The sequence below is a fragment of the Emys orbicularis genome, chromosome 5 (assembly GCF_028017835.1).
Source record: "Emys orbicularis isolate rEmyOrb1 chromosome 5, rEmyOrb1.hap1, whole genome shotgun sequence".
NCBI lineage: Eukaryota > Metazoa > Chordata > Testudines > Emydidae > Emys > Emys orbicularis.
In genome coordinates this window covers 125618049-125644980 of record NC_088687.1, presented here as the reverse complement: position 1 = coordinate 125644980, position 26932 = coordinate 125618049, and the positions used below count along the sequence as shown (strand labels likewise).

The 26932-nt window shown below is 44.2% G+C and overlaps 2 protein-coding genes across 3 annotated transcripts in view; one reads left to right on the top strand and one right to left on the bottom strand.

Annotated features, from left to right (window-relative positions):
* The window catches only part of NOP14 (NOP14 nucleolar protein), a 46150-nt gene extending 44011 nt beyond the window's left edge, over nt 1–2139 (bottom strand). The window contains exon 1 of the mRNA XM_065404974.1: nt 1616–2139. Coding sequence (XP_065261046.1) covers nt 1616–1813 — 198 coding nt within the window. The 5' untranslated portion in view covers nt 1814–2139. The remainder of the gene's footprint in view (nt 1–1615) is intronic.
* Nucleotides 2140–2678: 539 nt separating this feature from the next.
* Nucleotides 2679–26932, top strand: part of GRK4 (G protein-coupled receptor kinase 4) — a 70029-nt gene continuing 45775 nt past the window's right edge. Inside the window, exons 1-3 of one of the 2 annotated variants that reach the window (XM_065404697.1) lie at nt 2679–2730; nt 24303–24395; nt 26370–26482. In XM_065404697.1, coding sequence (XP_065260769.1) covers nt 2679–2730; nt 24303–24395; nt 26370–26482 — 258 coding nt within the window. Of the gene's footprint in view, nt 2731–24302; nt 24396–26369; nt 26483–26932 lie in introns of those variants that run through there. The other variant, XM_065404698.1, reaches the window with a different exon arrangement.

Genomic DNA, 26932 nt, shown 5'->3' with positions numbered 1-26932 from the left:
CCCAGCGGCTCCGGCCCAGCTCGGGCCCCAGCACCACCAGCCCGGACCCGGCCCGGCTCGGGCCCCAGCAGCGCCGGCCCGCGCCGGACCCGGCCCGGGCCCCAGCAGCGCCGGCCCCGGCCCGGGCCCCAGCACCCCCAGGCCGGCCCCGGCCCGGGCCCCAGCACCCCCAGGCCGGCCCCGGCCCGGGCCCCAGCACCCCCAGGCCGGCCCCGGCTCGGGCCCCAGCACCCCCGGCCCGGCCCCCAGCACCCCCGGCCCGGCTCCCAGCACCCCCGGCCCGGCCCGGGCCCCAGCACCCCCGGCCCGGCCCGGGCCCCAGCACCCCCGGCCCGGCCCGGGCCCCAGCACCCCCGGCCCGGCCCGGGCCCCAGCACCCCCGGCCCGGCCCGGGCCCCAGCACCCCCGGCCCGGCCCCAAGCCCCGCAACCCCGGCCGGAGCGCAGCCCGATTCCTGGGCTCTTTAAAGCCGGCCGGTCAGGGGACAGGGAGGGGGGGTTGGATGGGTTGGGAGTTTGGGGGGGGCTGTCAGGGGGGCAAGGGTGTGGAGAGGGGTTGGGACAGTCAGGGACAGGGAACGGGGGGGTTAGATGGGTCTGGGGTTCTGGGGGGGCTGTCAGGGAGCAGGGGTGTGGAGGGGGGTCGAGGCAGGCAGGTAGCAGAGGGGGTTGGATGGGTCAGGAGTTCTGGGGGTCCTGTCGGGGGCGGGGAGCAGTTGGATAGGGCATGGGAGTCCCCGGGGGTCTGTCTGGGGGCGGGGGTGTGAATATGGGGTGGGGGTGTGGATAACGGTCGGGGCAGTCAGGGGACAGGTAGGGTCGTAGGGCGTTCTCAGGAGGGGGCAGTCAGGGGACAAGAAGCAGGGTGGCTTAGATAAGCGGTGGGGTTCTAGGGGGCAGTTAGTGGCAGGGGTCCCAGGAGGGGGCAGTCAGGGGACAAGGAGCGGGGGGGGGGGTTGGGGATTCTGAGGGGGGCAATCAGGGGGTGGGAAGTGGGAGGGAGTGGATGGGGGTGGGGCAGGGGCGGGGCTAGGCTAGAGCGGGGCTCCCCCCAGTGTCCTCTTTTTTGCTTGTGGAAATATGGTAACCCTAGGCTGTACCCCAACATGACATAAGGGCGGCCTTGGTGAGGTTTGTGCCATCAAACCTTCTGAGCCATGCTATAGAACAGGAGTAGGCAACCTGCGGCGCGCAAGCTGATATTCAGTGGCACTCACACTGCCCGGGTCCTGGCCACCGGTCCGGGGGGCTCTGCATTTTAATTTAATTTTAAATGAAGCTTCTTAAACATTTTAAAAACCTTATTTACTTTACATACATCAACAGTTTAGTTATATATTATAGACTTATAGAAAGAGACCTTCTAAAAACGTTAAAATGTATTACTGGCACGCGAAACCTTAAATTAGAGTGAATAAATCAAGACTCAGCACACCGCTTCTGAAAGGTTGCCGACCCCTGCTATAGAATCCTGAGTTCAAACAGTTTGCGTACCATCATTTGCACAATCTGTGGGTGTGCACCACCACTGCCCCCCTCTGGCAGCGAGGGCTTACTCCAGAGTGGTGGGATCCACACCTTGTCCTCATCTCATGAGTGCCCTCCCCCAGTCTTACCTTCTTGACAGCCTTGGACCGTGAGACGCCCGGCAGCCCCACGTCGTGTTTGGTTCTCCTCCCCAAGATATTAAACTTCTGCTTGTTGACCTTCACTTCAAAAGGGTTGTTCTTGACCAACGCTGTCCCTGCCCCACTGGGGCCCTTGGCCCTGGCAGCCACTTGGCCCTTTCTCCTCTGCTTAGTTGGTTTCCCCATCCTAGTGTGTGGGTGGGGTCAATACTCACTCAGCAGCATAAAGAACCAGGACTACGGTCTTGTACAGGCTCCTGAGCTAGAGGGAATGGGCCTGGGGAGCGAGCCACGCTAAACAAAATGGCGACTGGGGAGGAGGGCGACTTAAACTGCCCCAAGCTGCCCCCTGCTGTCTGAACGAACCACCTCGCGCGAGAGCTTCTAAGTATCGTGAGATCTAAAGGGGCGACCAGGGTCCCTAACAAGCCTGTCCAGCGTCTCTACTGACTACCACTCATATTACGTACAGAGTACGCTAAGCAGCAACGCGGCCACACATCTCGCGAGAGGTGACCCCGACATCCCGCGGGACTTAGTGATAGTAGCGGCTAGGCTCTGTAGGAGAAGAGATCGGAGCGGTATGAACTACATGACTATATATCCCGGCATGCAATGCTCCACCCTTGCGGGTGAGAGGTGAGGAACTATCAATCCCAGCAGAGAACACCCCACCGAGCGCGCGTGCTTACTACTCTTAGCTACCAATGAGCTAGCTTTGACGCAGGAGGTCGCCGGGCCGGGGGAGCGCATTGCCTGCTGGGAGCTGTAGTCTTCGGGGCGGAGCTGTCAGGCTAGAGGCGGGGGAGCGCGGCATAGTCCTGCCCAGTGTGGGCAGGCCCCGCCCGTCCCCTTTCTCCGCCCCCCTGAGCAGAGGAGGGAGGGGGCGGTGAGTGAGTGAGGAGTGAGTGATGGGGGAGAGGAGAGCCCAGCACTAGCCCTCGGGGCCGGATGAGTGGAGCCCGGGTGTCCCGGCGGTGGCGGGGCAGGAGGAGGGGGCGAAGGAGGTGGTGGCTCTGAGGGGACAGAGGGCTTGGTTGGAGCCCTGATCATGGAGATCGAGAACATCGTGGCCAACACGGTGCTGCTGAAAGCCAGGGAAGGTGAGCGCAGGGGAGGGGGCGAAGAAGGGATGTGTGCGTGCCGAGGAGGGGCTCTGAGGGGACCGGGTGCTGGGGGAGGAGGGGGCGCTGGGAAACGACCGGGGCAAGAGGGGAGGACTTAGAGTGAGAAGAGAGGGAGGCGGCAGAGGGGAGCACAGTGCCAGGGGAGGAGGAGAGATGGGGACTGAGGAGAGAGGGTTTGGGGAAGGGGGGGACCAGGAGGGGGTAGGGAGCGGAGGGGTTGGAAAGAGAAGCCGGGGCTGGGCGAGGAGGAATGGCATGGGAATGAGGGTGGGGAAAGGAACCAGCGAGTGGATAACGGGGGTGAAGGTAAGATGTGGGGGTGACGGGGGTCGCTGTCAGGGCTAGGGAGCGTCGTGAACGGAGAGGAGAGCTTGTTCCTTAACTTCACCAAGGTAGGATGTAAACATCCAAATAATAGAGGCACCTGCCAAAGCTCCCTTGTTTGGGATTAATTGTAAACAGTTTTTAATGTTTTTTCGCTCTCCCACTTCCTTGGGTGCAAATGACTTTGCCGGATGTTTCAGAGAGATATTTAACCGTATTCTTTAATTCAAAAAGTGACTATGGGAAGGTGGGTTACTAGCAGGAGGACACTCCCTATTCAACTGAAATAGGCTCTAACTTTGTCAAAAACTTTAAGAAACGTTTGCCTTGTCCTCAAAATCCCTGGCAACGTAAAAAGTAACTGATGAATGCCGCCTGCAGTTTCAGGTTGAGTGTCTTACATTGCTTGGTATGAAAGTGTCTGACTGTATAACTGCAGAGTCTCCTAACTTTGAGATGGCTTCTCCAATGAGCAACCATATTTTAAATAAGTCTGAAATCTTGTTCTCTCAAATCGGTTTTTTTTCCCCTGAATGCACAGTTGCATAAGTGGCTACATGAAAGCCTCCCCAGACTTGCATAAGTGGTTGCATAAAAGCTTTCAGACTACCCTCTGCTCTTAGTAGATCCTTGCTCTGAGCTCCACTGTTCTTCTTCTCTTTGGACCTGATCCTCCTACTTTTAATTGCATTGGGTAGCTTACTGAGTAGCCCCACTGATTTCAGTGGGATGACTCAAAGTGAGTAAGGGTGGAGGAATCTGGCCCTATACGTTTTGCAAGTCACTCCCACTCTAAATAAGTTTGGCATGTATACTGTATGTGTATCCGGTGAAATCTGTCTTAAGCTGCCTGAACCAAAAAAATAAAAAAAAATCAGTCTTCAGCTTTGAAATTGGGTTTAGAAAGTAGAATAATGATCACAATGTTGATACATCTCCCAATGTTAGTTAAAAAGACCGCCTCAGTCTAGATGAGTGATATAGTTCCACTGACAATATACATCTGTGGTGTTGCAGCCTGGGTTTGGAGTTTGCATTGGAATGATCTAAGAAATGGGGAGAGTGTGGGCAGCACATGGGCACAGTAGAGCTTGGAGCCAGGTCCCACTAAGGATAGAGTGGTAACTGGGAATACTTTCAAGTGGCTGCTTATCATAGGGTTGCCTCCTTAATTTAGATTCCACTATATATAGAATAAATTATGATGGTATGACTGACCAAAATGAGTTTTTACTGTACTCTCAGATGTATAAGCAAAAAGAACGAGGAGTACTTGTGGCACCTTAGAGACTAACAAATTCATTTGGGCATAAGCTTTCGTGGGCTAAAACCCACTTCAACAGATGCATGCAGTGGAAAATACAGTAGGAAGATATATATACACCGAGAACATGAAAAAATGGGTATTGCCATACCAACTCTAACGAGACTAATCAATTAAGGTGGGATATTATCAGCAGGAGAAAAAACCTTTTGTAGTGATAATCAGGATGGCCCATTTCAAACAGTTGACAAGAAGGTGTGAGTAATAGTAGGGGAAAAATTAGCATGGGGAAATAGTTTTTACTTTGTGTAATGACCCATCCACTCCCAGTCTTTATTCAAACCTCAGATGTATAGTTTTACAGCAGCTGGCTTGATGTGACCAGTCGTACCCAAGATTAAACTTATTGTGAGTAGTAATGACAGTGCGTAAACATTATGTTTCTATCTTTCTCCCTTTTCTCCTTAGATAGATATGAGCCAGTACAACATATTTTGGCTTGGAATCCTAATCACTTGATTAGTGGGGGGTGTCTTATCTTCGGTCTTTTAGGTCTCTGTCCTGGAGGCATCCTGATGTGTCTTACATTTTTCAAAGTGCTGCTCAAACAGTAATGTTTTTGCCACATGTGGAGTGCACTCATTGGTCCTGGAAAGATCTCTTTCACTGCTTTAAACAGGAACAGGGCCAGCTCCAGGCACCAGTGGAGGAAGCATGTGCCTGGGGTGGCACATGCTAAGGGGCGGCATTCCGTCCATTCTTGGGGTGGCACAGTCCAGGCAGCTATTTTTTTTTTTTTTTTTTGCTTGGGACGGCAAAAACGCTAGAGCCGGCCCTGATCAGGAACACCCCACATCAGCTTAGTTGCTGTCCCCTTTATCCTGAGTTAGTGTGAGGGCTGTGAGTGCATGAAACTGACTCAGATGCTGTGATGATGGATGCATAAGAAATAGAGTAACTGTTCACTTGGAGAGAGCTGGACAGGTGAGGCAAAAACCATCCAGATCTCTGAGACATCCTCTCCTTCCCCGCTGCCGTTTTTCTCATCTCTCATTGCATAGTGTGAAGGGGCAGGAGAGACTAGGGAAGTGCATAGTTGCTGCTTCTTACATAAAGGGTCAAATCCTCAGTTGGTCTAAAGCAGCACAGCTCCAAGGATCTTGCAGATAATGTTGGAGTACATCAATAATTCATCCTATGAAATGGGGAAATTGCATGAGGTTGGATAGGAGCAGGTTACATTACTTTTATTAGAGCATAAATATTTCACTTGAATTTGCTAATTATTTTTCCTACTCTACTGTGCTCTTGTGAAAAGTTAAACCCATTTCCACTTCCCAAAGCCATGATAGAGGAAAAAGGACTATGTTCTCAATTATGGACTGCACAGCTCTTCTAACTTGAGACTTTCTCATGACACAGATGGGGGTAGGCAAAATATTAATCTTAAAAGCACTTTACAGACACTAATCCTTCACATCCTTGTGAGGTAGATGGCTATTATCCGCATTTCACAGATAAGGAAATTGAAACAGAGGTGTTGCGTGCCTTGCTCAAATCCATAGAAAAGGTCTACTTCAAAGCATTCGTTAAAATTCAGGAGTTCCTGACTCTCAGGCTTTGTCTACACTAGCACTTTTGTTAGTCAAGGGTGTGAAAAAAAAACACCCCTGACTGATACAAGTTTCATCTGCAAAAGCGCTGGTGTGGACATCCTTATATCGGTGGGAGAGCATCTCCTGCTGACATAGCTACCGCTGCTTGTTGGGGATGGTTCAGTAATGCTGGTGGGAACGAGCTCTCCCGCCGGCATAGAGCAGCTGCACAGGAGACCCTGTAGGGTCCGTAGCATAGACGTAGCCTTAGATGCTAAATCAGATCACTAGACCGTGCTTCATGCTGGCTTGAAACTATCAGATCTTGTGACTTCTAAGAATGACTTCAAACAAAATAACTTCTGAATTCTTGCCTCTTTTTTGTTTGGCTGGCCCTAACGATGTTGGCAGTTGATAGTACAAAAGTACTGCCAATTGTTTGCCAAATAAGTATAAAGTGTTTCTGCTGCTATGTTGACAATCTAGAAGAGATGTGTGGGTATGGAAACACTTGCTGCTTAAAGTATGGTTTGCTTTAATGAATCAGAAGGAATAATTTAAAATATAAAATCAAATTAACTGAATTTTAGTTAAACTCTCAATTATCCCAGTCACTGAATATCCAGAGACTTTGATTGTCTCCTGAGATCTTTGCATAATATGCCTTTACTTGTGTCACTAAATTTATATTTCAATCTGCTTGACGATGCCAGTCTTTATTAATCCATTAGTCCAATTTTCCCTCTAGCACCTTCATGTTTTCACATTATATCCAAAAACAGCTGAGTCTAGAAACTCTAAATTTGTCCTAGATATTTCTCATTGAGGACTAGTACCTTGGAACAACATGAATCACATAACATCCCTGTAGCAACTACAGCAATTCCTTGTATGGGGAAATATTCACTGTAGTTTTTAACATCTTTTTACATAACTTAGCAGCTAGGCAATAGCTCATCGTGTATGTCTGGCCATTATGTCCAAAGACAGGACTTCCTATTACTCCTTGGTCCTACCTCACATTTTTGTAGAAATCTGCCTGGCTTATATCTAGGTCAGTGATGCTTTTATTTATTTATTTATTTATTTTAAAAATCAAACTGGGATGGCATGGCTTTATACATATGTGGGAGGGTAATGAGACTTGCCCCCCCCCCACTACATTAAGAATACTTAAATGATCATCAGAAGAAATAGAAATAACACTTCAGATATTTAGGTTTTTTATTATTATTATTATTATTATTATTAAGATAGGTGTGGGGGAGGAGGGAAGAAAGGGGAGAGGAATTCAAGATAGCCCAAGTATGGAAAGTTTCATCTGAAAAAAACCCTTGTTTGCTGGAAGTGATGAGCTATTGCAAAGAGAAATTATAAAGAAAGCTGGAAAGCTGCTTTGAATGCAGTGGGCACTACATTATGTACTATATAAGCAACTGAGGTAAAAGGCTGTACAAGGGTAAAAGCAATTATGGGAGTTATGAGAGCAAAGCCAGAATGCTTGTGATTTCATGAAAAAATTGTACATTTTTATACATAACTTTCCTGTGCAGGGATTTTTATATTTAAAAGAAAAAATAGTTGGATTACTTCTACCTTTACAATAAAGTGGGGAAATGAATACTTACACTTGCTTTTTCTAGCAAAAATGTTTCATGTAATATTAGCTTTCCTGGAAGACATGAAGAGGGAATCCATAGGGGGAAAAAATAATTTATCAAATATAAACTGATTATTCTGAAATAATTTTGTAAAAGTTCAGAAAAGCCATTCAGTTCTTGTTCTGTTACTGCTTTTGTATCAATAATTTGTTTTATGCATCATACACTAGCTTGCTACATTTTTGAATATAAATATGTAGGCCTCATATTCATTTCAGTCTTCTATAAGGCAAATAAAAAGAAATGTAGTGTAGCTTGTGATAAATTGCTTTCCTTCATATCACTAATGTATATCTTGCTTTATCTTGCTCCTTTTTTCATTGCTTAAAGTAATCTGGTGTATAAATACTCCAGTGGAGCAGATCCTCAGCTGGTGTAAATGGTCATACCTCCATTGAAATCAATATCCATTTACACCACCTGAGGCTCTGGCCCCCAGAGCGCCTCTTAAACGCATTGGGCCCATTTACACTCACTTTATACAGCCAAAGCAATATAAAGAAAACTTAGATGTCTAAGGTGTTGTCTACACTTGAAACACTACAGTGGCACAGCAGCAGCCAGGGGCAGCAGGTTTGTATAATTTTTGGGGGTGCCCAGAACAGGTCCAAGTCCCGCCCCGCCCCCCCACCTGCCTAAGGCTCTGGGAGGGAGTTTGGGTGCAGGAGGGGTGCAGGCTCTGGGCTGGGGCAGGGGTTCGGGGTGCAAGAGGGGGTGAGGTACAGCTCTGGGAGGGCGTTTGGGTAAGGGCTCTGGGCTGGGGCAGGGGGTTGGGCTGTGGGAGAGGGTGAGGGGGGCAGCGCTTACCTCAGGCAGCTCCCAAAAGGGATCTGCACACCCCTCTGGCAGCAGCTCCTAGGAGAGGGGGGCAGGGGATCTCTGCATGCCACTGCCCACAGGCACTGCCGCCGCAGCTCCCATTGGCTGCAGTTCCCTGCCAATGGGAGCTGTGGAGTCGGCACTTGGGGAGGGGCAGCACGCGGAGACACACACCCCTCCTGGGGCCGCAGGGATGTGCTGGCCGCTTCCGGGAGTGGCGTGGAGCGAGGTGGGCAGGAAGCCGCCTTAGCCCTACTGTGCTGCTAGTGGTGGCGGCAGTGGCTGGGGGCCCCCTGGCCCTTTTAAATTTCCGGGGGGCAGCAGGCAGGACCAGGAGACACTCCAGGGGAGGCTCGTGGGGACGGCAGGCAGGGCTGGGAAGGAGACCTAGCCCCGAACATTAGTGGAGTCGTGCCCCTGGGCCCTGAATATTCCTGGAGTACAGGCACCACGGGCCCATATAACTCGCCGGCCCGGCAGCAGTGTTGCAGCTGCAGTGCTGTAGCGCTTCGGTGTAGACATTACCTACGCCGATGGGAGGTTATTTGCCTCCCCAAGAGGCAGTAGCTAGGTCGATGGAAGAATTCTTCCGTCGACGTAGCATTGTTTATGCAGGGACTTAGGTTGGCTTAACTATGTCATTCAGAAATGTGAATTTTTCACACCCGTCTTGAGCAACATAGCTGGTCAATCTAAGTATTGACCAGCTCTAAGTCTGACTGAACATCAGGCCAATTGTTAGGAAAGTATTAGTGTAGGAAGAGGTTAAAGGCTGCATTTTCTTGTTTTGATGTTGGAATTTTACCAGTTTAAGTGCTCTATTTCTGAAGACTAAATAACATTACCTTCCTCCCTCCCCTGCCCCAGAGTACACATTTGATTTCCTATGCAAAGAGTGTCTTTGAAGTCAATTGGACTACTCCTGTATTTAAGGCAAGCAGGATTTTGCCTCAGGTAAGCAGGTATTTCTTATTAACTTGAAATACTATAGGTGGTGATTGTGACGGGTTGGATCACAGAAACCCCCTTGGGAACTGCCAACTGATGTGCCAAGACTACTTCTGTCCCTGCTTTCCCTGCCAGCTTGAGACTCCAGCACCCTGTCTTGTTGAGCCAGACACGCCAGTCTGCTCCAACACAGACCTAGGGTCTGAACCACGTGCCCCAAAGCTGCAGATTTAGCTGAAAGCAACTTAAGAAGTATTCCTGTCTTTAACACTCAGATGCCCCACTCCCAATGGGGTCCAAACCCCAAATAAATCCGTTTTACCCTGTATAAAGCTTATACAGGGTAAACTCATAAATCGTTCGCCCTCTATAACACTGATAGAGAGAGATGCAAAGCTGTTTCCCCCCTCCCCCCTCCCGGTATTCATACATACTTTGGGTTAATTAATAAGTACAAAGTGATTTTATTAAATACAGAAAGTAGGATTTAAGTGGTTCCAAGTAGTAACAGACAGAACAAAGTGAATTACCAAGCAAAATAAAATAGAACACGCAAGTCTATGTCTAAGAAAACTGAATATAGATAAAACCTCATCCTCAAAGGAATTCCAGTAAGCTTCCTTTTACAGACTAGTCTCCTTCTAGTCTGGATCCAGCAATCACTCACACCCCCTGTAGTTACTGTCCTTTGTTCCAGTTTCTTTCAGGTATCCTTGGGGGTGGAGAGGCTATCTCTCTAGCCAGCTGAAGACAAAATGGAGGAGTCTCTCACGGGCTTAAATAGACTTTCTCTTGTGGGTGGGGACCCCCTCCTCTATCCTATGCAAAGTCCAGCTCCAAGATGGAGTTTTGGAGTCACCTGGGCAAGTCACGTGTCCATGCATGACTCAATTTTTGCAGGCAGCAGCCATTGCTCACATGCTACCTTGAACATCCTCATGTAGACTTCTTTTGTGGATTGGAGCCTTCCAAGATCCATTGTCCCTTAGGTGCTTCTTGATTGGGCACTTAATTTGCACATTCCTTTCTCAAGAAGCTGACCAAATGCTTTACAAAGGCTACTTAAAAATCAAGCAAGTACACAGCCAATATTCATAACTTTGAAAACAAAAAGTATACATGCATACAAATAGGATTAATAGATTCAGTAGATCATAACCTTTACAGAGATATGTTACATGCCATATGTAGCATAAAACATATTCCAGTTATGTCATATATACATTCATAAGCATATTTCCATAAAGCCTTATGGGGGGCACCGTCACAGTGATACCTGGGCAGACATCTTCTGACATGTACACACTACTAGACCTTGCAAGTAGGAAACAAATTCCAATGGGGATGGTTTCTTCTAAGCCTCTATAACTGACAGAAAAATGAACAAAACCTTTCATATTATTTCTTGAGAACATGTGGGCAAGTGATACTGGGGTATACACAGACTTGTGCTTTCAGGGACTGTAAATAAAGATCCATACTCTCTGATCATCTGTATTATAAAAACATACAGGTCTTGAAAATCCACTCATCAGTGGTGAGTGTCATCAGTTTCTGCAGAATCTAAGCTTTCATTTTAAAAAGACATTTTTAGCTCTTGTAAATACTGCTACCTTTTCCCTTTCCTTCTATAGTTTGGGGCATCCTAAGCTACCAAGTGCATCCCTCAGGTGATGGATGAGGATACCCCATACATAACATGGGCTGCTCTGAATATATTGAATAAGGACCTGTGGTCCCATGGCTGTGAGTCAGGCAAACTTCCTATCTATCTATCTATCTATCTATCTATCTATCTATCTATCTATCTATCTATCTATCTATCTATCTATCTATCTATCTATCTATCTATCTATCTATCTATCTATGTGTGTATATAAACTTCCTCTATGAGAGTATAATCTTCTTGAATAGACTACTGAGATACCATCTGAAAGGAGTCTTCCACAGCCAGCTCATCTCAGCGTTATTTCTATAACCGACACATACACACGTATTTTAAAATGTATATATGTGTCAGTTATAGAAATAATTGTGAGATGGGCTGGGTGTGGAAGACTCCTTTCAGATGGTATCTCAGTACTCTATTCAGGAAGATTATACTCTCATAGAGGAGGTTAGAGTACTCCTCAACAAAAAGGCAACACAAGCTCTACAAGAATGGGAACAAGTTGACTCACAAATTATAAGAGCAAGCTATTGTGATACCCATATTGTTATGTTTCTGAAACTTGGCAAATGCTAGGAAACCCACAACAGAAAACTTAATGTATTCTATCTGAGATGCTTGTGAAGAAAACTTGGTGTCAGCTGGTGGGATAAAGTAACCAATGCTGATGTGTTATAAAGGACTGGCCAGTAGACTGTAGAGACAATGATTTAAGAAAGAAGCTGAAGTGGTTTGGACATGTACAAATGTCAGAAAACTGTCTTCCTTGATTAGCTATCACCTGGTGGAAGATGGGGGAGGCAGGGAAAGGACAACAGATGATGTATAAGAAAACCATTGAATAAGATGGAGCTGTCTATAACTGAGTAAGAAACTTGGCATTAGACAGAAGGAGGTGCAAAGACTGGGTTGCCTTGTGTCACAAGGCATAAGAGCATCTAATAATAATAGCTTGTTATACTCACTTATTTGCATCTTGTTTTAAAATAGACTGTAAGCTCTTTGTGGCAGAGAATCTGTCTTCCTGTGTTTGTACTGTCAAGGGCTGTCTTGACTTTTGCCCTTTTTTATGACAAAAAGAGTAAGAAGAAATGATGTGGGCATGTTGGGGTCCAAATAAATATGTTACTAAATATGCACAATATACAAGGCCTAGTTATCTATGCACATTGCTGCTCTGGGCGTTCTCTGAAACATATAGCGCAGTGAGCACACTAGAGGTCTCCCAATGTATTTAAAGAGATACTACCTTATTATCTAAATCAGTGGTTCTCAACCAGGGGTTTGTGTACCCCTGGGGGTATGCAGAGGCCTTCCAGGGGGTACAATAATTCATCTAGATATTTGCCTAGTTATACAACAGGCTGCATAAAAAGCACTAGTGAAGTCACTATAAACTAAAATTTCATACTTGTTTATACTGCTCTATATACTATACACTGAAATGTAAGTACAATATTTATATTCCAATTGATTTATTTTATAATTATATGGTAAAAATGAGGAAATAAGCAATTTTTCAGTAATAGTGTGCTGTGACACTTTTGTATTTTTATGTCTGATTTTGTAAGTAAGTAGTTTTTAAGTGAGGTGAAACTTGGGGTACACAAGACACATCAGACTCCTGAAAGGGGTACAGTAGTCTGGAAAGGTTGAGAGCCACTGCTCTACATTACTGGCTCTAAGCCTGCTTGGGGTCTGCAATGCTAGCATAATATAAATTATTATAAATGCTTGAGAACATAGGTACAGAAACAGATTTGGGATGTTAAAATACTTTTTAAAAATAATTGGGAGGGTGAGAGATTATCTATGTAAAGTTGAAGTTGTGTCTATTTTGTTCCACTTCATCCTGTTAATTAAATATCTCTACTGGATGCATTACAATAGAATGTGGTCTACAGTTACATTAGTTTTACATCCTATTGAAAAATAACAATACTAAATTCTAGGTCAGATTAGCTAACCCTAGTTTCAACTGAGGTAAATTTACTGGATGAGCAGGTTCGAGGGAATATGGGAGACTTGTAGGTTATGGATACTGGTTGCACAAACTAAAATGTTTATGCATTAGCATTTCTAACTGTTCACTGAGATTGGACATGCCGTATATTGTAAAGGACTAATTACTTGTTCTAGTGGCTTCAGCTGTGGGATCTGTGAGTTATTGTGCACATAATCTAGCCGCACAGATGTGCACATAATGTTGTATGAAATGTATGAAAATCTAATGCACTAAGTCGCTAAAGTCCAGATCTGAAATTCTTTCTAGATCTTTTTATTTTTTTAAACAAAGAAGATCAAATACAGCAGTTTTTCTACAGGCTGTCCCAAAAAGTTTGAGCCTAAAAGGGTCACTTCCTGATTTTTTTTCCTTCTGGCTTTTGTAAGGACGTATCCGATTCACACAACTATTCCATCCTGTCAGTTCGTCAAAGACCATACTGAGTAATGTGAAATAGGAAGAGAGAAATTAACTTGCCTTCCCTGCATCTGTTTCTTTGGTGTTGGTTTCATTATTGCTTTTAACATATTCTGCATCTAGCACACACGCTTATACAGGTGGGACTGGTACATCTGCCAGTTCTTGCTGTTCTTAACATTCAAATAGTCTCATACTTGACATCTACAAACAGAATAATTCTGCAGTGTATGTCTGTCTTAAATTGTGGTTTTGGTCATACTGTGGATTATCGCTATAGCTTCACAGCCTACAGAAATGTTCTGGTCAAGGCAGATGAATACCTGTTGAATATTCTGAGATAAAAGATGTTAGAAAGTTTGCTCAGTTTGAAAAAGCAATTTCACTCTCTTCTTTCTGTCCTTGTAAGGGATTGTTGGGAGAAGTAGCTTTTTCTCCGTTCTGAGGAGATAATAAGGAAGTGATGTGTGAGATGAGTAAACTAATGTTAATCTAGAGCAGTGGTTTTCAAACTTTTTTTCTGGCGACCCAGTTGAAGAAAATTGTTGATGCCCATGATCCAACAGAGCTAGGGATGAGGGGTTTGAGGTGTGGGAGGGGCTCAGGGCTGGGGCAAAGGGTTGGGGTGCAGAGGTGAGGGCTGTGGGGTGGGGCCGGGGATGAGGGGCTTGGGGTGCAGGAGGGGGCTCTGGGTTTGGGAGGGCTCAGGGCTGGCGAAGGGGATTGGGGTGTGGGAGAGGGTCAGGGCTCTGGGCTGGGGGTGCAGGCTCTGGGCTGGGGATGAGGGGTTTGGGGTGCAGGAAGGGGCTCTGGGTTTGGGGGGGCTCAGGGCTGGGGCGGGGGATTGGGGTGTCGGAGGGGGTCAGGGCTCTGGGCTGGGGGTGCATGCTCTGGGGTGGGGATGGGGATGAGGGGTTTGGGGTGCAGGAAGGGGCTCAGGGCTGGGGCAGGGGATTGGGGTGCAGGGTTGGTGCACAGGCTTACCTCGGGTGGCTCCTGGTCAGCGGCGCAGCACGGGTGCTAAGGCAGGCTTCCTGCCTGTTCTGGCACCGTGGACCACGCTGCACCTCGGAAGTGGCCAGTAGCAGGTCCGGCTCCTAGGCGGAGGCGCGCAAGCGGCTCTGTGCGGCTCTTGCCCGCAGGCACACCCCAGCTCCCATTGGCCTGGTCAGCAGTGCTTAGCAGAGCTGCCATGACCCAGTGCCTTACATTCCGCAACCCAGTACTGCATCATGACCTGCAGTTTGAAAACCACTGATCTAGAGGAGCAGTTGTATCACATAGGCAGGGCTGATGATTGTCTAGGGAAGTACAATGCTGGATGGAGCACAATGTTTGATGATAGTAAGTTGAAAGTGGTGGATGTTTGTTGGTCAGCATAACCCCTAAAACAGGTCCCGTGGATCTTCTGTTTTGTATATGTGTATGAGTCACCTCATTCAGAATGACACAAAGTGCTTGAAAAAATAAATATACATGAATGGAAAAATTTACCAGATTCCACTTGGTCAGAATTCAGAGTAGCAGCCGTGTTAGTCTGTATCCGCAAAAATAACAGGAGTACTTGTGGCACCTTAGAGACTAACAAATTTATTAGAGCATAAGCTTTCGTGGGCTACAACCCACTTCTCGCATCCGAAGAAGTGGGTTGTAGCCCACGAAAGCTTATGCTCTAATAAATTTGTTAGTCTCTAAGGTGCCACAAGTACTCCTGTTATTTTCACTTGGTCAGAAGACCAATCTTACCAGCCAGATGTAGACATGAAATATAAGGGGGGTTGCTGTGATTTCTGCCAGGATACAACCCCAGACTCTTTTGGGAGATCCTTTCCTATCAGCTTCTGGTTTGTGGAGGTCTGATAAATGTGAAACTATTGGAAGGGAGAAAGAATTTTATGTCTTTCTTGCTCCCCTTCCCTCTTACTTAAAGCCTCCTTGCAGCTTCTAAGGGGATGTCCCTACTCAACCATTCCACACAGCCTGCTAAGAGGAGGCTTGTGTGATGGGGTAGAATAACGAAGAAGGAAAGTTCCTTTGACCTGCCAGCAACTAGGAGTATGGAGCTTCCAGTTTATCAGATGGCTACAGGGCCGGCTCCAGGCACCAGCCCAGCAAGCAGGTGCTTGGGGCGGCCAACAGAGAGGGGCGGCACATCCGGGTCTTTGGCGGCAATTCGGCGGTGGGTCCCTCACTCCCTCTCGGAGCGAAGGACCAGCCGCCAAATTGCTGCCGAAGACTGAAGCGGTCGCGGTAGAGCTGATCGCAACTGCGGCTTTTTTTATTTTTTTTTTTTTTGCTGCTTGGGGCAGCAAAAACCCTGGAGCTGGCCTGGAGCATGGCTACAAACCAAAGGCTAATATAAAAGCCTCCAAGAAGGGTGCAGCAACAGGATCCTGTTAAAAATCTCAGTTGCTTTTACTTCCAAGCAGCATGATATAATTGAGGAAAGGTGGGCCGCAAAGAGTTGTGGGGGTCAGGGTAAGAAATAGCTTCTCTTTGAGTCCTAGATAGTTTAAATATTTGACTTTTTTTTTCTAAGCCCTGTACAGTGTATTCTGCTTCTGCATAAACTGTCTAACAATTTAAAGACTATTGAGTTACTGTACATGCTCCCATGTAACATAATCTGATTCTTTGCACCAACTCAATTAAATAATAGAAAGAATAAAGGAAGAAGTCCCCTTATATTGATATGTTATGGTTAAAAATGTAAACACAGAATTGTCAGAAAATTAAAAATTGTGATTCCCTCAGCTTTATTTAGACCCGCTTGTGCATAAATGGTACTGTATATTACTATATACCGTTGGGTTTGTGCCTGTACATCATGTACTATGCAAGTTTATGGTGGATGGAGGGGAATTGCAACTCTGTGTCTGTGTTCTCCTTATCTCCTGTCATTGAACCTATTTTCCCCCCCCAAAATAAAAAACAAAATGATGAAGACCAACCCTTTGATCACATATTCCGATAAAGGCATGTAGTGTGTTTCTGATACAGTTGTGTGCTTTCAGAGTTCTGCTGGGTGGGGCTGACTTGGCTTTCTCATCTAATGTTATCTGATTGTTTGGCTTTTGGAGTTAGTTGTGCAAGTATTTGTGTGGAAGCAAACATGAACCTATAGTATTGCACTTCCTGAGTGCTCTTCAACCATAGAGTTCAAAGTATTTTGCAAAGGTGGATAGGAACTTTATCTGCAATATAGAGGTAGCTAAACTAAGGCACAAAAAGATGTCATGACTTGCCCAATTTTCTACTGCTCTAGCCACTGGATCTTATTGCATAGATCTTATGGATTTACTTAGGAGCATCTTACCATTACTTTGCTAATAAAGACTTTGATCATATAGTACAGAGTCCAATTTCTCCACTTCTGCCTATCACCAGAAAGACCAGGAGTAGTGTAATCACTGAAAGAAATGCACGTTAATGTGGATAGTAATGTGACCACATTCTGGCTGACTATGTAGAGGAAAATCATCTGCTGCTTTGAAAAATATGCTCAGCTTCCTAAAATTTATTTCCAAACAAGATTTCTTCATTGCCATATGTAAGACTTCTTTGCAACAAACACCTTTGTTTTCACTGAGGACTCATATAAGGTAAGCAAAAAAACCAACCATCTTTTCGTCAAAAAATTATTAGGTGAATGTTTAAAAAAACAGCTGGAAACATTTAATGTATCCTGCCCTGATAACTCAAAAATGATCTAATGCAAGGGTGGGCAAACTACGGCCCGGGGGCTGCATCCGGCCCTCCAGATGTTTTAATCAGGCCCTCGAGCTCCAGCCGGGAAGCGGAGTCGGGGGCTTGCCCTGTTCCACGCAGCTCCCGGAAGCAGTGGCATGTCCCCCCTCTGGCTCAAGGGGATCCGCATGCTGCCCCCACCCCAAGCGCCACCCACGCAGCTCCCATTGGCCGGGAACCGCGGCCAATGGGAGCTGCAGGGGTGGCGCCTGCGGACAGGGCAGCGCGCAGAGCTGCCTGGCCACGCCTCTGTGTAGGAGCCAGAGGGGGGACATGCCACTGCTTCTGGGAGCTGCTTGAGTTAAGAGCTGCCCGGAGCCTGCACCCCTAACCCCCTGTCCCAGCCCTGATCCCCCCCCAAATGCCCTCGGTCCCTGCCCGAAGCACCCTCCTGCACCCACAACCCCTCATCCCCAGCCCCACCCCAGAGCCCGCACCCCTAGCCAGAGCCCTTACCCCCACCTCCCCGCACCCCAGCCCGGAGCCCCCTCCCGCACCCTGAACTCCTCATTTCTGGCCCCACCCCAGAGCCTGCACCCCCAGATGGAGCCCTCACCCCCTCCCGCACCCCAGCCCCCAATTTTGTGAGCATTCATGGCCTACCATACAATTTCCATACCCAGATGTGGCCCTCGGGCCAAAAAGTTGGCCCATTCCTGATCTAATGGAATCTCACTGAACTTTCCTAGAAGAAAAACTCTGCCTCTTTACACTGAAAGTAAACATGAGAAATTTCATCCCATGGGGTAATGTTTTTTGGGAAACTCTTCGTAAGTGCTTGAAAATGTGTTATTAAAGTGCCTCTTCAGTCATAACCATAGTGTCATTCTCACAAAGGTTTCCCCTCCTTACCCCCCCCTCCGCCTTCATATGAAGATGTATCACTTGCTGTTGGAGACCTATCTAGCCCATAAATACATCTGAAGGAGGCTAAACTAGTGGCTCATCAGAACATAAGAACGGACATACTGGGTCAAACCAATGGTCCAGATGCTTCTGAGGCAATGAAAAGAACAGGGCAACTATTGAGTAAAAAATTCCTGTCATCCAGTCTCAGCTTGTAGCAGTTGGAGGTTTAGGGACACACATCTTGACCATCTTGGTTAATAGCCATTGATGGACCTATCCTCCATGAATTTCTCATTCTTTTTTGAACTCAGTTATACTCTTGGCCTTTACAACATCCCTGGCAAATGCATTCCAGGGGTTGATGGTGTGATGTTTAGAATACTTACACATGTTTGTTTTAAATCTGCTGCCTATTAATTTCCTTTGGTGACCCTGGTTTGTGTGTTGTGTGAAGTGGTGAATAACACTTTCTTATTCATTTTCTCCACTTCCTATTTCTGATGTACTTAAAAAGTTTTGCTGTTAGCTTTTGTGTCCTTAGTTAATTGGTCTTCATATTCTTTCTTGGCCTGCCTTTTTATACTTTTTACACTTGACTTGCTAGAGTTTGTTCTTCTCTATTTTCCTCACTAGGATTTGACTTCCAATTTTTAAAGGATGCCTTTTTGCCTCTAACCATCTCTTTACTCTGTTTTGCCATTATGGTTTGGGGTTGTTTTTTTTTTGGGTGTGGTTTTTGTTTCATTGCATACATAAGAACGGCCATACTGGGTCAGACCAAAAGGTCCATCTAGTCTGGTATCCTGTCTTTTGACACTGGCCAATGCCAGGTGCTCCAGACGGAATGAACAGAACAGGTAATCGTCAAGTGATCCATTCCCTGTTGCTCATTCCCAGCTTCTGGCAGGATGGATAACATCCCTGTCCATCCTGGCTAATAGCCATTGATGGACCTATCCTCCAGGAATTTATCTAGTTCTTTTTTGAACCCTGTTATAGTCTTGGCCTTCGCAACATCCTCTGGCAAAGAGTTCCACAGGTTGACTGTGCGTTGTGTGAAAAAATACTTCCTTTTGTTTGTTTTAAACCTGCTGCCAATTAATTTCATTTGGTGACCCCTAGTTTTTATGTTATGAGAAGGAGTAAATACCACTTCCTTATTTACTTTCTCCACACCAGTCATGATTTTATAGACTTCAATCATATCCCCCCTTAGTTGTCTCTTTTCCAAGCTGAAAAGTTCCAGTCTTATTAATCTCTCCTCATACGGCAGCCGTTCCATACCCCAATCATTTTTGTTGCCCTTTTCTGAACCTTTTCCAATTCCAATATATATATTTTTGAGATGAGGCAACCACATCTGCACGCAGTATTCAAGTTATTGGCATACCATGGATTTATATAGAGGCAACATGATATTTTCTGTCTTATCTATCCCTTTCCTAATGATTCCCAACATTCTGTTTGCTTTTTTGATTGCCGCTGCACATTGAGTGGATGTTTTCAGAGAACTATCCACAATGACTCCAAGATCTCTTTCTTGAGTGGTAACAGCTAATTTAGACCCCATTTCATATGTATAGTTGGGATTTTGTTTTCCAATGTGCATTACTTTGCATTTATCAACATTTAATTTCATCTGCCATTTTGTTGCCCAGTCACTTAGCTTTGAGAGATCCTTTTGTAGCTCTTCGCAGTCTGCCTGGGACTTAACTATCTTAAGTAGTTTTGTATCATTTGCAAATTTTGCCACCTCACTGTTTACCCCTTTTCCAGATCATTTATGAATATGTTAAATAAGACTGGTCCCAGTACAGAGCCCAAGGGGACACCACTATTTGCCTCTCTCCATTCTGAAAACTGACCATTTATTCCTACCCTTTGTTTCCTATCTTTTAACCAGTTACCAATCCATGCAAGGACCTTCCCTCTTAACCCATGACACTTACTTTGCTTAAGAGCCTTTGGTGAGGGACCTTGTCAAGGCTTTCTGAAAATCTAAGTACACTGTAGCCACTGGATGACCCTTGTCCACATGCTTGTTGACCGACCTCCTCAAAGAACTCTAGTAGATTGGTGAGGCATGATTTCCCTTTACAAAAACCATGTTGACTCTTCCCCAACAAATTATTTTCATCTATGTGTCTGACAATTTTGTTCTTTACTATAGTTTCAACCAGTTTGCCCAATCCCGAAGTCAGGCTTACCGGCCTGTAATTGCCGGGATCACCTCTGGAGCCCTTTTAAAAAATTGGCGTCACATTAGCTATCCTCCACTCATTTTGGTGCAGAAGCTGATTTAAATGATGGGTTACAGACTACAGTTAGTAGTTCTTCAGTTTCACTTTTGAGTTCCTTCAGAACTCTTGGGTGAATACCATCTGGTCATGGTGACTTATTACTGTTTAGTTTATCAATTTGTTCCAAAACCTCCTCTAATGACACTTCAATCTGGGACAGTTCCTCAGATTTGTCAGCTAAAAAGAATGAGTCAGGTTTGGGAATCTCCCTCATATCCTCATTCATGAAGATCAATTCAGTTTCATTTCATTTGAGTCTCTAAAGTATTTTTAAATTGTCTCCATACTGTTTGCAGGCATTTCATCCTTGTGACTGTTCCTTTTCATTTCCATTTAACTAGCTTCCTCATATTTGTGTAGCTTCCCTTTTTGAAGTTAAATGCTACAGTGCTGGGCTTCTTTGGCATTTTTTGCCCCTACAAATATGTTAAATTAAATTACATTACAGGTGAACTGCTCGGTAGTAGCGATCATAGTCACCTCTTGTACCAGATCCTGTGCTACACTTAGGACTAGATCAAGAATGGCCTCTCTCCTTGTGGGTTGCAGGCAAAGCTGCTCCAAGGAGCTGTCACTTATGGTGTCTAGAAACTTTATTTCTGCATTCCATCCTTAGATGACACATACTCAGTCAATATGGGGTTATTTTGAAATCCTCCATTAGAGTGGCTACAAAGGCAGAAAATGCAATAATAATCTTGAGCATTTCACAGTCTCTGTCACCATACTGGTCAGGTCTTCAGTAGTATATTCCTACTGCTATACTCTTATTGTTCAAGCATGGAATTTCTATCTATAGAAATTCTATGGTACTGTTGGATTCACTGAAGATGTTTTACTTATTTGACTCTGCTTTCTTTCACATATGGTGCCACTCTGTCATTCCTGTGTATTTTGTATCCTGGTATTACCATGCACCATTAATTATCCTCATTCCACCAAGTTTCCTTAATGCCTATTATATCAATATTCTCATTTAATGCCAGGCATTCTAGTTTGCCCATCTTAGTATTTAGACTTTGTATATAAGTACTTCTACATTTTGTCAGTATTCAGTTGCTTGCCTTCATGTGTTATGTTTAACTAGGACTCTCTTACATTTGAAGCCTGTTGCTCAGCCATAAAGCAGAGAGTTCAGAACCTGTCAGTTTCTTCATTTCTGTTTGGCAAAGCACAGCACTGGTCTTTCTATAAGAATTTATCTGAAGCAGTGAGATTTCAGGGCAGGAGCTCTGGAATCAATAGATATTGCCACAGAGCATAATCATTACAGCCTCAGTTATAGCAGGTTTTGAATCGCTACAGAAATGTAACAAGATGCACAATAAGATGAGTCTTTAGCTGAAAAGCAAATTGCCCTCCTGCACAATTTTTAACAGAAACAGCGTATTTAAGAGTCTGTTTTTTAAAAAAACAAAACCAAAAAACCTTGCTGGATCCTCTAATGATGCATTCAGTCTTCTCAATATTGGATAGCCTGATTTGTTCTTTACATGCATATTGTAGATATGTTCCTAATTATAATAGGAACCAGAGCACATAGAAAGAACCAGGCTGGTTGCAGTGAATCAAATAAGCTGTTGACTGTAGTATATCATGAACAAGATGTTTGATTTTATATAAGAGGATGAATGTGACTGGATTGTGATCTTCAAAAATTCCCTTTTTTGTAAACCGAGGAACAAAGGACTTATAAATTTCTCACAATATTTGGGGCAAAGTACCAGCAGGCATTCTTGATTATTTACCAGTATTGAGGCCTGAACTACGGTGATCAGTGCACTGGTCTTATTGGTGTTTCTTACTTTTTCTGTGTCTTTAGAAGCGGGTTTATTTAGCATACGTCCTAGATCAGAAGTTTTTTTGCAACAAAATGTTGCAGTCACAAAGCATGTCTCCTCCCCATCTGCATAGTGTGTCATCAAACACACTAACTGGGTTGTTTGATACCTTATACAACATTGCCTGTTCAAAGCTGCAATTGCCGTGTCTTTGTCTTGTCAGCCCCACTTTAGAAAAGTAACAATAGAATGCCAACAGAGAACTAGTTCAGCAGGACCCAAGACCAATGGGGCATTTGGGAACCTAGTGCATGCATGCCTGTTAGGGTCCCTAGACATGTTACCATACATAGTCTTGCCCGACTTGGCATTTTTTTTTCTTCAAAGTTGACCTCTCCTGGATTCATAGGCCCCCCACTTCTCCCACCAGAGATGGGTCTCTTTGAAAGATCAGACTACACAGACAGACAGACATGTTAAACTTTTTTTACTGGAGCATTGAAGATATCCTCCTAAACTGGGATGGTTGGTTGTGAAGATATTGTAATATTGCACTTTTGTAGTGAATTTAGAGGCTGGGTAGAGCTAGAGAAAAACAGAACAGTGAGGTAAATCTAATGCATCCTGTAACTGTGTTGTGCACAGCTACCCTTCCTGTCCCCTCCCAAGTGTGGTTAACAATATCTTGTGATATTTTCATTGCTAAAGAGTAGGGCTTCGAAAATGTCTCACTGTCTGCTTCTGCTCTGTCATGCGGATACACGTTTGTATTGGTTCAGTATGTAAAATTAAATGCTTTTTAAAACCTCTGTGAAGCATGAAGTTTATATAACTGTGAAATATTTTGATATGCTTAGACTGATACATTTCATAACAATCTCTTTTAAAATGATCATATCTATTGATCACTTAGCCTCTCCACAAAATGTATACATATACACATCTTCACTGTGTTAAGAAAATAGTGATCTTAAGGTCTGATAAGTGTAGAGAGGTTAAAGTCTCTTATATTGTTATCTTCATCTTACAATAAGTGAATTAAATATACCTTCATGAGATAATTAATAAAGAAATCCTGATTGTATTTATGAAATGTGAAAAACTACTCTTGATATAACATCAAAGTTGATAGCCTTCAAAAGGTTCAGTTTCTACAGCGATTAATTCTGTCATGTTGATTACCCTGTATATTATATAGTCTGTACCATAAAACATACAGTATGTATTTGTACAGTGGCCAGCGAGGTTCTGGTCCATGACTTGGGCCCCTATGTACTGTCATAATAGTGGTAGTATTAATGCTTATTCTTACACGGAAAATAGAATAGAAAAGGCTATTTATGTACAATTTGTTTTTTTAACATTGCAGTAAAACCTGAGTTTTAAGTGCTTAATTCCTTAACTTTAACGGTCATGATTTCTTGACTTCAGTCTTGCATTGTTTCCTTGTTCTGTCACTTTTTTGCTTCCTTTTTAAAAGAAAAACCATTTGAGAGGTAAAGGGAGCCAGATGCATTTAAGAACCCTTTGAAATTGAACCTTCAAGATATTGATTGAACTCTGTATGGCATCACAATATACATGTGGGATTGTATTTATTTTCTGTAAAGATTAATGATAGAAACACACTTGTTAATATGATATTGATATTGTAATGCTAATAAAGGAAGGAAATTCACTATAGACTTCTGGCCTATCCTAAACCTGCTTGGATATATCTAGATATTTTCAGATTCTCCAAAGCTATGAATTTTCTTATAAAATGTGCACATCTGGATAGATGGAAGTTTTTCTGATCTTGTGGATGGGTCACAATCCTATGTCTAATTTTAAGAGTTAATTTGAATTATGGGTTCGGAAGGAGGATGATCTGCATGGAAAGTGCCTGGATGCTAAACATTTTTGCCCATGGTAGAAAATTGGAATACACAAGAGATATTCTAGACAATGAGGGAATTGTTATGAGACTCACATTTGCTTGTTTAGATTCCCTTGCTTGCAGGAAAAAATAGTCCAGTCCACTTGCAAAATATCTGGCACCTCTCTGTAGAAATGAGAATGACCCAAGGCTACAATATATGCTCTGCAGAGGAGAGAGAGCATATTGTAGCATTGGATTGACTTGTAGACTACTCTTGTTTACATAGGGCTTTGTTTTCCTTTTAGGAGGGTGTGGCAAACGGAATGGACGCAGTAAGAAATGGAAGGAGATGCTAAAGTTACCACCTCTCAGTTATTGTGAAGACCTTAGATGTTCAATCGGTAGGTGTGTGTGTGTATAATACACAAGTCTAATTTCTTTTGGGAGTATGCCATTATCCAATGAAGGTATTTCTTCTTGCTTCTGACTAGATAGTTTGCTAGTTTGTAATCCTACCTCAAGTCCTCTAATTTAATTGAGAATTCCTGAGGGGAAAGCAATCATCACAGCTACTGTTGATTGTGTCCAAGAAAAGTGCTCCTGAAATCTCATTAACTTGTGATTTAAAGACATCATTATGTTCTGGTTTGGGTCTCAAAAACTAAGCATCCTCATCAGACTGTTAAAATTGCAGATGCTAACGAGTTACTAGCAACAATGTTAGAGTGGCCTGTTCAAGGAAATCTGGGTATACTGCTGTGACTGTGACAACATGCCTTTCTGAAGCAATGACCTATAATTGCCTCAAATTGGATATTCCTTTTCTTTGTTTTTAAAGCCTCTTTAAATTAGCTCTGAAGAACTGAAATCAAAATGTAAACCCCTTCAGTGGGAAACCTTTTGAACCAGAAAGCTTCTGCGTAAGCACCAAGCTACCATGAAAGTGCATTAATTCTTACTTTGGACACAGATGTTGCAAATAAAACTACCAAGATAAAACTTCTTAATCAGCTTTGGCATCTGTAAGACAAACAGGAACTATCAGCTTTATTTCCCCACCCCCAAAATTTGACTATACTGTTTAATACCGTAATCCACATTTTTTTTTCTCTTGTTCCGCTTTTGCGCTCTCTCTCTCTCTCTCTCTCGTCCTCCCTGCCCCCCTTTTCTCTCTTTGGCCTTTATTCCCTTGCTCACCAGAAAAACATCCCAGGCTCCCAAATTCAAGATCCAGTTGTCCTTGGACACACCTGTTTAAAAAAACACACCCTTTTCCTTAATGTGCATCATTAACGTGCATACTGTCTGAAGGAAGGGTAGAGATGTTGATTTCGTATTTGTTCCAGGATGTTGGCCAACTGCTTGGTTTAGGAAGAAGCTTTCTGATTAACTTGTTATTGCATAATAGTTCGTTATGGGGATTTTTACACTTTCCTCCAAGCATTACTTAGAGTGTAAGACTGTTTTGATAGAGAGAGTCTTTCTGTTCACCGATTGTACAGCACCTTGCACAATGGGGCCCTGGTCCATGGCTAGGGTTTCTAGCTGCTACAATAATACAAATAATTGATGTATTACTAACCCTATCTGATGTTGAATATATGGACCACAGATATTTTGGTCAAGTGATTATAGTGGAATTCAAATAGGGAAGCTGATCCCACAGTACTTGGTCACATGAGTAGTCCTGTTTATGGTAATGAGACTCTTCATGTGAGTAAGGTCTTCAGAATCAGCTTGCTTTTGTTTGCATTGGGGCTGGCACTCCACTATGTAATATACAGGACCTTATCAAGTGTTTTTCCTTAATTTATTAGCAATTAGCAGCTAATTTAATATAAAAGTTTTACACTATTTTGTGTGTGTGTGTATGGTGGGATGTTGGAGGCAGCAGTGGTGGTAAGCAAGTCTCTGTCACTTTCCTTTGTAACCTTTACAGCTGGTTTAGCCCTGTTCCTTTTGACATGTTAATGATTACATGAAATCTTGGTGGTCCTATCTGAATGGGAATCTGCAATATAAATGCTCTGAATCGGTGTTTCTCAAACTTTTGTACTGGTGACCCTTTTTACATAGCAAGGCTCTGAGTGCTACCCTCCACCCCCTTATAAGTTAAAAACACTTTTTTATATATTTATTTAACACCATTATAAATGCTGGAGGCAAAGCAGGGTTTGGGATGGAGGCTGACACCTCGTGACCCCCCAGGTAATAACCTCCTTGACCCCCTAAGGGGTCCCGACCCCCAGTTTGAGAACCCCTGCTCTAAATGATGCTTTATCTGTTGCAGTCTCAAATTGGGATAGGTAAGGGGTGTGAAGAACAGCACTCTGGCTTGTAATGATGTCATTTGTTTAATCTCTTCTTTTACCCAGAAAAAAACTATAACCAGCTCTGTGACAAGCAGCCAATAGGGAGACTTCTCTTCAGACAGTTCTGTGACACTAGGCCAGATTTGAAGACATGCATTGAATTCCTGGATGCGGTGGTAAGCAGTAGACTCCGCCTAGAAGATCCCCAGCCTTGTTCTTCTGAGGAATTAGGAACTGGCGCAAGTAGCCTATTTTTAAGTTTTATAAAATGTGCCTGCCACTTTCTCTAGCTCCAAATGCATACTAATACCACAACTGTTAAAATGTAGCAAAAATGATTCAGTGTCAACTAAAGAGCTCAGCAAAAGAAATTCAATGCCCTTAATGGCTACAACTTCTGACAAAATCTGGAGTAAATTTGTACGTCTTGTAGTGTGCCTTAGAGGTCAATAATTTTGGGCTCCATTGGGGGAAACCTTAGTTCACTGAAAATGCTCTTCCTGTTTATGTATAGATCTAGGTTTCAGTATCTCACTTGATATCAGTTTAGTTAGGTGCTCTCTAAGAGCTGGTCTACACTGAAAACTTACCTTGACACATGCTTCTCTAAGGAGTGTGAAAAGTCC